Genomic DNA, 12936 nt, shown 5'->3' on the forward strand with positions numbered 1-12936 from the left:
CCCTCTACCCCAGCAGTGTGTTACATTTGGGGCTGTCAAAATCCATTGCAGACCATGGATTAATAACATCTCCAGAACTGCTTCTGATGGAAGGAGCTTAATTCCAGCTAAATAAGTTCCTGCTCCTAGACTGGAACACACTGGTTCTGGTGGGGTCCAGCCCACCTCAAGCCCAGTGGTGAGCTCTGCAGTGCCAGAGACCCATGCTGGAGATGGCTCTGCAGAGAGAGGCACAGTGTGGTTCAAGCTGTGGGGTCAGACTCAGCCCCATCACCAAACCACTGCCCTGGGAGGACAGCAGTCACCCCAGCCAGGGGCATCATGACAACCCTGAACATCCAGTAGCCACAAACAGGAGGGAGGAGCAGAGGGGGCACACAGCCTTGGCAGCCTTTTCCCACTGCAGATCCAGCTCCCCTTTCTGAACAGGTGCTTCTGCTGCCCCAGAACTCAGGGACTCCTCGACACCCCAGCGACCACAAATCCTGTTCTGACACATGTGCTTCAGGATACCCCCAGCCCCGGGCTGGGCTGGCACAGACAGTACCCCCCTGCTAAGACAGACCTGCATCTGGAGCTCCAGATGAGGTGGCTTCAAGCCCCACCACCCCCTCAACAGACCATTCGTCTGCTTTGACCTCTGACCACGTTACTCCAGGTTAGAAAGAGCTCTGGGAGCAAACCAGCCACCTGCTCCTAGCATGGTGCAGTGCAGCTCCTGGCACAGCTTTACACACAGAGCTGCCCCTGACATGGGCAACACTAAGCCAGTCATGCACACAGCATGGCTACAAGAGCTCTGCATCCCACCACCCTGGAGAGCACTCTGGAGATGTCCCACACTGAGCCAGGCACCAGGACACTGTGACTCCATCCCCCTGCATCTCCCAACCAGGCCCTTCCCTGTGCATGGGGACAGGGACAGAGCTGCTCATGAGGAGGGTCAGACAGACAGACAGACCTCCAGCCCTGGGCATGGTTGCTCCCAGCCACCAGCTTGTGTGAGCACCTCACTCCCTTCTCCCCAGCTGCACCCTGACTTTCCAGTTGCCGCTGGCTTGAGCAGCCAGCACAGACACACAGAGTCCTTTATCTGGGGTTGGATTTCAGCGTCCTGAAGTCTGGAGCCCTTGAAGTGCTTGTTGGGTACTCCTGTCTCCTTATTTATCCTCCTCTGCCCTGCTGGAGCCAGCTCTGCCTTCCCCTGCCCTGCTATCTCACACAAACAGAGTTACAAAACAAGCACAGGTCCTGGAGCTATGAACAGGTCTTTATTTGTTGAGGTTTCTTTTTTATTATTATTTTTTTTCTTCCTTTTTTTTTTTTTCTCCTTTCCACCCCTTTCTTCCCTTTGAATGAAATTCCTGCCAGCTCTAAGAGAGAGAGAGGGAGAGAGAGGGAAAGAGTAGAAAGTTTAACTCCTCCCATTGGAGTGTCTCACGCCCCTGCCCAGCCCTTGAAACCCAATAACCAAGATCATTCAACAATGCCTTCCCTTCCCTGGCTGCATCCCTCCTGCCACACTCCGACCTGCGGGACGTCCCCTGCCCGCTGCGTGCGAGGCAGCCCCCCTGCACCCCTCCACCCAGCTCAGCCCCGGGCTCGGGGTGACCCAGCGGCACCTCGCAGGGTTCCCACCGCCCCAGCCAAGGTGAGGATGGACAAGCTCTTCTTCTGGAGCGTTCTCCTGGCCTCCTCTGCCCGCTTCCCGGCGGTGCCCGCCGAGCAAGGTGCTGCGCTCTCCTGCCCACCCCAGTGCCACTGCGAGGAGGATGGCATCATGCTCTCAGTGGATTGCTCCGAGCTGGGGCTTTCAGAGGTCCCTGCCAACCTCAGCCCTCTCACAGCTTACCTGTAAGTACAGCCCTTGCCATTTCTTTCCACTACACCTCTTCTTTTTTTAAGCTCTCAACCCCTCCGACACCCGCAGCTCTCCCTCTAGCTTGGGACTTTGCGCCACGTTTTCCTGAAATTCAATTTCCTCCAGTAATTAGAAACAAAATAAAGCACCAACAAAAAAGGCAACTACCCCAGGACGTGCCAAGCCCCCCCCTCCCCTCTCCCCCCCACCTCCTCCCAGCGCCCCTCTGCAAATGCTGTTTATATTGCCATGTTATGCATGCTTTGCTTCTTGATTACAGTGGATCAGAGGGAGCTGATTTGCTGGGTGGATTCTGATTGTCTGAGAACATAATGGAGTATTTATACTGAGCAATTAGTGCAAACTGCTCTGGGATCCTTCTGTCAAACATTTCAATAGCTGTGATAACTCATGGCTTTCGGGGGGTTGGATTGAGCTGGCCACCAGCAAGGTCCAATTTACCCTTTTAAAATGGATATTAAAGTCTTATAGGAGGAGGTTGGGGGCTTTGGGGATTTGGGGGGGTTGTTTGGGGTTTTGTTTGATTTAAAAAGTCTTAATTATGCAAATGTTTTCCATTCTTTCTGGTATTAATACCCCACAGTGTTAAACTACTCCAGAGATGGGTGGGTTGGTTTTTAACCCCAGAGATGGTTGCAGTGGTGCCAGCTGGTTAGTCATGACTGAGGATGTCCCCAGGGTGAAGAAGAGACTCCATGGAAGGGTCTCAGGGTTTGGCCAGGAGAGGAAACACCTCAGGGAGACAAGTTGGCCTTGTGGAAGACACTCAGTCTACTTATTCACAGAAGGTGCTGCAGCCCCAACTGCACTGTGCAGCAGGTGGGCTGGGAAGAACCTTGGCTTTCCCAGCTAGGGATGCAGCTGAGGAGCTACCAAGGAAAAGCCAGGTGCACCCCAGTCTCTGAGGATAACTGGTAGACCCCAGGCAGTGCTGGGGACGTTTATTCTGTGCTCGTGGTGCTGAGAGCACACTTGTGTCCAGGGGTAGCATGCAGAATGTGTTGCTGGTTTTCTGGTGTTCCTGGATTGTCCTGAGGTGTGATTACTCAACTGTTAAAGCTGAGCAACCCAACCTGCTCAAGGACGGGCTTTGCAACGCCAGGTTGAAGCTGCCACAGCTGGATAAGAGCTGCTCTGCTCATCCTGCTTGCCTGAGGAGTGCATTGCTTTATGTCTGTCTTGTGCCAACCACTGCATGTCCAGAGCTGTGTTGGGTCAGCTGAGAAAGAAACCCAGCAGGAAAGGACAATTTTTCTCTGCCAGTGAGAGGAGTGTGTCGTGCAGCTTGTATTTCACTGGGAGAGGGAAACCAAAGAGCGTTTGGCACCTGAGGTGTGTCCTGTGTAGAGCCATCTACTGCCTTCCCCCCTGTGCACACACGCTGGGGCTGAGTTTGGAGCCAGCTGCCCATGGGTGAGGAGTCACTACAGCTCCTGAGCATGTCCTGGTGGAGGTGGTTAGGGCTGTAGGTGTGGGAGGCTGCAGAGCTGGGCTGCACTGCTGCTAGTGCAGAGACAAGTGGCAGCCCAGTCGTGGACTCGCTCCCCAGTCATCACAAGACAGAGCACCTGTGGCCTGAGCCTGCAGACAGCATGATCCCCATCCTCTCTGCAGAGCTATCCCCCTGGGATGTGGAGCCACGGATTGCTCCAAGGGACAGCTGGATGTTACATGGGTCTCACTGCCACATTCCTCCCGAGCGTGGTGATGGGAGCAGGGACACCGAGCCCCGGGCTACAGCTCCCTTGTGCCCTCAGCCCAGCAGATGCTCCTGGGGCGGCCGGTGGCTGCTTTCTAGGACGAGCCCTTCGGCACCCGCCGCCGTGGGACGTGTCCAGCTCCTCAGCCCGACCCTCCCGTGGGTGCTGCACCAGCCGGGTCCCTCGCACGGTGGCGCCGGTGACAGCCCTTTGCCGAGACGCACCGGCTGTGCCGCCCGTCACCGCGCAGGGATCGCCGGGCGGGGGGACCCTGAGGCTGCGAAATCCGTGGGGACAGACAGGGGGGCTGGGGGGACCACGGTGGGGACAACCGACGAGAAGTCGGAGGGACCAGAGGTTTCCATCTCTGGAGAGATTCCAGCCCCGTCTGGACGCCGCCCTGTGCAAGATGAGCTGGGGAGCTGCTTTGGCAGGGGGGTTGGACCCCAGGAGCTCTCCAGGTCCCTTCCAACCCCTGTGAGTCTGTGATTCTGTGATCCTTTGATTCCTCCTCTCCTCAGGGCTGTGCCTATTCGGGGAAACCCAGCGCGTTTGCTGCTGTTCTGTAATGAACACGTAAGGTGGAGCAGAGATGGGAAGGCAGGATGGGTGAGGAAATAAAGGAAGGGGACTGGTGAGGTGGTTTTCTCCCTGTTTCCCACACTGCCTTCTCGGGCTACCTTCAGCATGTGGTGTAAGATTAGTTTCTCATTTATAAGGCATGTTTTTCAGGGCTGGTTTATCAAATCAGCATCCATGTTGTAGAAAGTATAGATATTTGAAAGAGAATCTAAGCTTTTTCTGTGAATTCAGGCTTTAAATGCACATTCAGATGTGCAAAGAGATGCCCACGTTTAGTTTTGAGAGCTGCAGGTGCTGAGAAGCCAGCCCTGTAAAGGTGGTGAGGGGCATGGGGGTGAAGGGCAGCTTCTCCTAAAAACCTCCCAGTTCCTCTGCTCCCCGTCCTGTCCTCTATGCAAATCACTGCTACTCCTTTCTGTGAAGAGCAGGGCTCCCTCAGGTGCAAAATAAAGGATCCTTGTAATAAGCTCTGGTTAGACACTGCCTCACCACTAATGAGCTGGTGTTCATGCCCCATCCTGACAGTGCTGTGCCTCTGCCATGCCTGTCTCTCTCCAAGCACCCTGTCCTTGCTCAGTCTCACACCTTCCTGAAACTGAACCTCATCTTACCCATCCAAAGCCAAACTTTACCACTGGAGAGCTTGTGGTTGTGGGTCAGCTCTTCCCAAGGGGTGCCAGACATGCTGGTGTCTCACTGCTGGCCCTGGGGAGAGCCCAGGCAGCTTGCTCAGCTGGGGGTTGTCCATGTTGGGTGACTTGTCCCTGCTGTCTTCATTGTTCCTACTTAGTCAGGGCTCTTATTGGCTCTAACAGCCCATTTCCTCTGGAGCAGCTTACAACCACCCTGTCTGGCTCATCACATGAGGTCTGGCAAAGAGTTTCTTAGTGTGTGATGTATTTGGAAGGGTGAACTGTGGCTTAGCCTGGTCTGAGAGTCCAGCCATGAAAAGTCAAGGTCAGCACACCCTCTCCTCTTCAGCTGTGCCCAGTGACTCTAGGGCCTGTATGGACCCCAAAGAGGTGAGCTGCTCAGAGAGCAGATTTAACCTTTAGCTGACACACCAGTAAGCCCTGACAGCAGCATGTCAGGTGTCGTGACTCTGTCTTCCATGGCCAGCACTGTATGTAAGAGAGTTGCTTTTGGGACTGGCAACAGAGATGGACTGGAGCTGCTGGGGTGTCTCTGGAGAGGAAAGCAGCAAGCTGAGAGTGCAGAAGGAGGGCTGAAGCTGCAAAGGGGAAGATTCCTGAGCAGCAGACTGGAGACTGCACAAGGTGCATGGAGGAGGATAGAAGCACTATGGCTCAAAGCTGAGCTGGAGGACCCAACCCTGCCCTTCCCCAGGGTACCAACACAAGGGTCAGGCTCAGTGCCCCATCCCCAGAAGCTCTGATAACCACTGTGTCCTTGTCCCAGGCACCAAACACACCTTTCAGTACAACCACACAGCTGCTGAGCAGCTTACTGCATGTAGTGATGCTGCTGTGTCCTGGAAAGTCCTGAAGTCCTGCCAGGAGGGTGCAGAGAGGCGGGCAATGGTCTCTTCAGCCAGGGGACAGGAGATGGGCTCAAGCTGCCCCAGGGCAGGGTCAGAGCAGATGGGAGGGAAAAGTTCTTCCCTGGCAGAGTTGTCAGGGCCTGGCACAGGCTGCCCAGGGAGGGGGCTGAGTCCCCACCCCTGGGGGTGTTTAACAGAGGGGAGATGAGGTACTGAGGGATCTGGGTCAGCACAGGACAGGCACAGTTGGACTCTGTGATCTTAAAGGGCTTTTCCAACCTGGGGATTCTGTGGTTCTGTGAAAAGACTTTTGGGGCCCAAGACAAGTGAAGAGGTTGTCAGGAAGAAGGAGCAGCAGTCTGGCTGCTCCCAGGTATCACCAGGCATTTCAGGAGGGTGACCAGACAGAAAGTGTCTAATTCCCTACACTGTTGACATTGAAGTGAGTTGGATCAGGAGATCTCAGGGCTGTTCTCACCCTGCAGAGACATTTTGAGCCATTTACTGGAATTTAGCATATCAGTGGGAGTCTGGGGGGGGGCTCCCATCACCCGTGCTCTCCTCTGAGCTGCCTTCTGGTGCCACCCAGAGTCATGAGATGGATACAGAGGAGGCAGGGATGCTCAGACATGAAGCTGGGCGAGCACTTCCCTGGTCACACACAAGACAAAGAGTGGAAGAGGACTCTTCCTTTATGTTTGCATTTCCTAAGCACCCACAATCTTGGTTGGTGAGACAGCTGCAGGGAGGGGTGTTGGTGTTGAAGGTATGGCTAGGCTAGCAGGGATCTGGCAAGGAAATGGAATCCTTGTAGTGATGAGAGGGACCTCTGTGTGCCTTTGGGTGTTAGGTGACAGTCACACCCCCTGGGGAGACAGAGGGAGCAGCAGAAAATACAGACAGCACCAAATCCCAGTGCCAGGTGTAATTAAGTCCTTCCTGGGGGGCACACCTGCTCTCCTGCCCTTGGTGATTTTGCAAAGAGCACCTTGGTGAGTCACCATCCTGTGACTGAAGCTTGCCCAGTGCCAGGACCCATCCACAGACTCTTCCTCACACCACGGTGCTCCAGGACCCCAAGGATTGCACCAGGACCCATCCAAATCTGCCACAAAGTTGCATGTCCATGCACACACCCCCACCCCACACCCCCACACCCCATGCCCCAAGCTCCCAGACCCTTCTACTTCCCATGCCACGACAGAGCACAGGATTTCCAGGGCCACCCCAAGGTCCTTCTGGCCAGCATGAAGGGCAGGTTCTCTGCCTGATCTTCTTCCCTGCTGCAAGACTAATGGCAAATGCCCCATAGAGCCAGAAGTCCACAGTCTCACACTCAGCAATGCCCAGCATGCCTGGGAGAACAGCAGCCATAGCAGGAGCAAAGGGAAATATCTCTGAGCTTGGGGTCCCCGGAATGGGACATCTGGCTGGTGAGAGGCACCAGGAGAGATGGGCTCTGACACACAATCTGCAGTGGGTTCATGGGTTTGAGTTCACCATTTAAAAGCTTTGGGGAGCTTTTCCTTCACCCTTAAAATATCAGAGATAACCAGAGTTTCCCACCTTCAGGGATCTGGCTTCCTCCAAAAGGTATCTATAAAAGTCATATGGGCACTCCTCAAGGACAAAGGCATCTTCTGCATCCTTAATGCATCTTTGCCAGCAGGATATCAAGGAGGCTTTAAGGTCAGGTCTCCTGGGTTCAACTCCAATTACCCAGCACCCCAATTATCACTTCAGGGTCTCCAGTGGCTTTTTGCTGGCATGTTGCAGTGAAGATCCCCTGGAGGGGTGTCTCCCAGAATTAATGGATGCTGACACTTGAGGATACCTGAGTAGGCTGAGCCAAACCAAGATGTGCCCAAGTCTCTGGTATCAGGGACTGCTGCTGGTAACGACTCTGACACTGACTCTGGCTGGTGTTTCCTTCAGGAGAAGGCAGATGAAGGCTGTGCAGAAGCAGTATAATTCCTTCCCCTGTGCTTCCCAGCCTGGAACAAGGAGAAAACCAAACTGAGTGGATCTGAGATCAGGCACAGCTTAGAAGTGACTTGTGAGAGAACCTGCAAAGCAACCTGGAAAAGCCACAGCTACTGAGTGTGTGCTTCCAAATGGCTTTTTGTATCCCCCAGGCATTGTGTAACTCTGGGCCAGCCAACAATTGAAATTTCACAGTCCCTTGGCCCCTAGCAGTGCTCAGAGTGTGGCTGGTTTAGCATCAGAGAGCAGAAAACCTTCATCCCTGCGTTAGGCCCTGATGAGCCTCATGTTGCACATGCTGTGTGGTGGTTCAGGGCAGAGCAGCAGGAACCCTTGTGAGCAGACAAAGGAGTGGTGAGAGGAAAACGCTGTCCCAGGGGGATCTGCAAAGCCAGAATTGCAGGACCAGTAACAGTGAAGTCAGTCCTAGAGCTGCCTGAAGAGCACGTTGGGTGGGATGGTTTTCTAAGCGATACCTCGTTTCATTGGAAAGGAAAAGCCTAATGAAAATGGATCCCTCTTCATGGGGCTGTGAGTGGGGGAAATGTAGTAACAAGTTAAATCAGGAGTGATGATTTCAATGCTTTCACTTCATGGTGGTGTTTCCCTTTACATCTTTTCACCTGCTGGTGTTACGTTTGCCCATAGGCAATTTAATATTCACATTGCAGGACTCCAGAGCTATCAAAGCAAACATCTTGATGTTTCTGAAACACAATAGATTGATTTTATTGGTTTGGTTTGGTTTTGGGTTTGGGGGTTGATTTTTTTTGTTTGTTCTACACTAAATATTGACATGTTAACTCTTTTTTTTCTGGGTTCAAGGGAAAGGAAATTTTGAGGTCTTTGAATTTCCATGGAGGTGAAACTTTCAAGTTGATGACAGCTCTTTGTATCTTCTGCCTCATCCTCTCCCAGCCCCTTTTCTCTGCCATAAGCTCTGCTCCCTTTTACATCTTGATACCATGAGCTAGAAAAGCTTTTGGTCCAGCAGTGGTTTTCTTTTACTTGGGTGCTGCTGTGCCAGTGTGGGTGCTGCTGTGCTTCATGGGATGCTGAGCTCTTCAGAGAGCAGCTGATCCACGGACAAGGGTTGCAGCCATCAGTCCCTCCACCTACAACAGGCACTGCTGTGGGGTTTAGTACCACAGGTCATGGCAGAGACCTTCCCAGTTGAAAAGGAAGGACACATCCTCTGTTCAGAAGTAGCAGCAGGGTGAATGGGGTGCTGGATGTGTGTTTCTTGGAGGGGGTCTGTCTAAGCAGGGCTGCAGCAGGCAAGACACAGGACCTGCCCCATCCCAAAGGCAGTGGCTGGTGCCCAGATCTTTCCGTGGCAGAGACCTGTCTCCTGCACTTGCTTGGCAGCTGGCAACCAGCACCATGTTCCCTGGCAAGAAGGGAGCAGGTGTACAGGCGAGGAGTGTGGTGGGAGGCAGCACAGTGGAGTCACAGGGGGGTGGCACGGCCTCCTCTCTCCTTCACTCTGCAACCAGCCCGGCTTGACTGGGCCTGGAGGAGACCAGGCCGGCTCAGACTTTGAGGGACACCCCACTGCTGGTCCCACGCTGTGTCCACCACCCATGCAGGGAGCCTACGGGGAGGGAGCAGCTGCTCACCCACACATGTTCTGGTCTTCAGCCACACCAGGCTGGTCTTCACTCACTCCCAATGCTGCTCCCCTTCCCTGCCATGTCTGAGAGCACTGGCCACGGCCAGGCCTTGGCTTCCTGCAACATGGTGCACTTCCACTGCAAATGCCTTTCTCCATCCTCCCCCCATCTCCTCCCTGCCTGCCCCCCAGGCTAAGTAATATGCCACAGCCTCCCCTCTCTCCCTCCCTTCCTTGAAGAATAAGCTCATAAATCTGCCTGGGGCAATGAAAACACTGAGCTCATGGCCCTTAGATCTGTGCGGGAGGAGCTCTAGCTGGCGATTAAAGGAGTTTAGGGTTTTCTTTGAAAAGCTCTTTGATTCTGGCAGAGGCTCTGGTGCCAAAAGGCAGCAATGGAGCTGCAAATGCCTCCCCCCCTCTGCACCTGCCTGGGTCAGGGAGCAGCAGGAAGGTGGAGGAGGGAAAGGGAAGTGTAGAGCTTCCCAGCTCACTGCAGCAGGGGTTGAGGGACCCCTGCCATCCTCTTTCAGGGGGACAGCCCCCTCTGCCAACAGCAAGGCAGGGGGTGCTGCTGCCTTTGAGCCCAGATGATGTACTGGGGTGCCAAAATGATCTGCTGCTGTGGAACAAGCTGATCCCCCAGGGCCTTCTTTGAGGAGCTGGGCTATGTATCAGCAAGCCATCCACCCATAGGACAGATGGACTCAGAAGTCATCCAGCATGGGCCAGGCTGCTTGGGGATCTGAAACAGGAACATGAGTCACCTTCATGCACCACAGGAATATAGCTCTGGGAGGGGAAGGGGATGCCAAGCTCCCCGCAGGCAGCACATAGTCCTGCCTGGGTGCCAGGAGAGGCTGTGAGGAGCCAGAAAGGAGTGGTGGCCAGGAAAGGAATGGCCACAGCAGTGCTCTGAAAAGTGAGGAGGGATAGGAGATGACTGTCTGGACTGAGAGGAGCCTGAGGTCTTGGAGAAGGACTTGAGTTTGGTAGGACCTGAAGAGAGATCAGAAGCAGCCTTCATGAAGAGCAGGACCAAGCACAAGTGTCCAGTGTTGCATCCAAGTCAAAACAGAGCCAGTCTCCAGCCCAGGCAGAGGCAGGAGTTGCACTGGTGGTGGGAGCAATGGGAGAACACAGTGAAGCTTGGGTGGTGCCTCCTGTCTTGCAAGGGTGTGTCAAGGATCCAGGAAGAGCTAATGCAAAAGCTTTCCCAGATCCACCAACACAGGCTTTGCTCCAGACTCCTCCCCTTCATGGGGTGAGAAGGGAGTCTCCCATGGTATCAGCAGCTCTCCATCTCCATTTGTCTTGTTTGCAGTTCTTCCTGTAGCTGTTTAAACCTCTTTGAAGGATTTGGAAATGAAAAGCAGCCCCATGGGAGTGGAGCGAGTCAGACACACCTGTAAGGGTAGGACCTGCTCAAGGGACCTGCTGTCTCTTCTTGTGAGCAGCCACAGTCCCACTACAAAGAGACCCTGGGGAGCCAGGACACTTCCCAGCTCTGAACATCCCCATGAGGCACCAATTAGTAACATTCCCTTTCATTCAAAGGGAGGGTGAAGCCCAAACCCTGCTTGTCATCCCATCGGGGTTATGCACGCCGCAGTGGGAACCGCAGGGGTGGAAGGGGAGCGGAAATGTGGTCTCCTCTTCCAAATAAGGCTGGGAGAGCAGGGAGGTGCCAGCATGGGGCCAGGGAAGGCTGCTGGGAGGATGCCCGCTGTGGTGGTTTGACCCTGGCTGGAAGCCAGGCTCCTACCAAAGCTCCTCTGTCACTCCCCTTTTCAGCTGGACAGGGGAGAAAATAGATACTGAGAGGCTGGGGAGTGGAGATAAGGGCAGGGAGGGATCATTCCACAGTCAGTGTCACAGGCAGAACAGACTCAGCACAGGATAAAGCACAGAAAACTCTCTAATTGATGGCACTGCCCTGCACCCCCAGTGACACCAGAGTCAGGGGATGAGAAGTGTGACCAGATCTTAAAGCAGCTCCCCCCACTCCTCCCTTCTCAGCAGACTGACCTTTAGTCAGGATTTCGCTCCCTTCTTCCCCCCACTGTGGCACAGGGAGCGGCAGGGACTGGGGGTTTGCATCAGTTCCTCAAGAGATGCTCTCCTTCTTAGCCAGGGGGGGACACAGACACATTCCTCACCCCCTTCCCCTGCTGCACTGTGGGGTCCCACCCACAGCAGACAGTCCTCCAGGAACTTCTCCAACATGAATCCATTCCCATGGGGCTTCAGCTCTTCCCCAGCTGCCCCAGCCTGGGTCACTGCTGTGGGTGCAGCCATCAATCACAGAATGTCTCTCAGTCCCTCAGGCCCAGACTGCTCCAGCCTGGTCCCCCACGGGGTCACAAGCCCCCCCTGCAATCCTGCTGCAGTGTGGGTCTCTCCCTCACTCATCTCTGTGTCTCTGTCTCTCTCCATGGGCTGCAAGTGCTGGCAGGGCCTTGCTCCAACACGGGTCACAGCAGCTCCTGTCTGTCTCCCCCTGCTCCAGCCTGGGGCCTCTCCACGGGCTGCAGGTGGGGTCTGGGCCTCGTCCATGGGCTGTGGGGGATTGTACGGTGACACTGAGCTCTACAGACCACCAGTCCCTGGGACATTCCCTCTGCCCTGTGCCAGCCAGTGGTACCTTGTGGTTGGAGCCAAGGCCACAGCAGCTACTGTCAGTGTGACAGTGTGGCCAAGCCCCAGGGATCTCAGAGACATGCAGGATCTGAAGGGACAAGTCAGCTTCCTGAGAAGGTTTTCTGATGTAGGGATGATTATGGGTGTAATTGCATTTTCCAGCTTCAAGAGAATTCCCTCTTCTGGGCATTTCTTAACCTTAGTAAAGCAAATTTTCCTATTTGAGTGCATGAAACCAGCAGGAAAGGCATTAGCACTCTTGTACAGGCATTAATCTTCTATCACTCCCAAAGAACACAAGAAGAACTTCTGGCTGCAGGCAACAATCTCTATGGTTTTGCTTTACCCCACCACTGGCTCCCCAGGACCTGGGAGCTGAGAAGGGCAGTAGCCATGTGTGCACTTCATTGACTTCCCAGGCAGCACCCTGAGTCAGTCTGACAACAGAGATGAACTCAGGGCTCCTGCTGCTGCTGAGTCAGCATCTCCCAAGGGAAACATGAGGTGCAGAGTCACATCACTGCACCTGGGAGGCTTTATTCTCTCAGTACATAGGTGCCTGGGAGTTGTCAGGTATTGTTCCAAGCTGTTGTCCCACGACCCAGAGGTCACCTCCCTGAGCAGCGTGTGCCCCCGGTACCAAAGGACAGAGACACCCTTAGGGTCAGGTGTGTTGCACAGCCAAAGGTATTGCAGCCAGGAGAGGACGTTGATTATAGGTGCAGGTGAGACTTTCCTTGATGCACTCATTTCCTGTGGCAATGAGTCCCCCAGGTTAATGAGGTGCCTGTTGCACAGAGCGGTTTTCCCTGTGCGCTGGCAACAGCATGTGGGGCTTTGCTGAGCGCAGGGGCAGCCTTGCTAGGCATCCTGTCTTTTAACTTGTCTTCATCTCAGGGCCAAAGCAGCAGATTCCTGTGCTGCAGGTTCTGTTTGCAGCTGTAGCCCTGCACAGGGAAGTGCCTGTTGGTTAAGGGGTTGTTGTGCTTTCATGTGGTGTAAGGCAGTGCAAGATTTATTAGGGACAAAAGCATGA

At 54.4% G+C, this 12936-nt stretch overlaps 1 protein-coding gene across 1 annotated transcript in view; it reads left to right on the plus strand.

Moving 5' to 3' along the window:
• Positions 1-1657: 1657 nt before the first annotated feature.
• LGR6 (leucine rich repeat containing G protein-coupled receptor 6) overlaps positions 1658-12936 on the plus strand; it is a gene marked incomplete at both ends in the record, with an annotated part of 132027 nt that continues 120748 nt past the window's right edge. The window contains one exon of the mRNA XM_084275806.1: positions 1658-1854. Coding sequence (XP_084131932.1) covers positions 1658-1854 — 197 coding nt within the window. The remainder of the gene's footprint in view (positions 1855-12936) is intronic.

This window comes from Gallinula chloropus (genome assembly GCF_964237585.1).
Source record: "Gallinula chloropus genome assembly, chromosome: 27".
In the NCBI taxonomy this organism is placed as follows: domain Eukaryota; kingdom Metazoa; phylum Chordata; class Aves; order Gruiformes; family Rallidae; genus Gallinula; species Gallinula chloropus.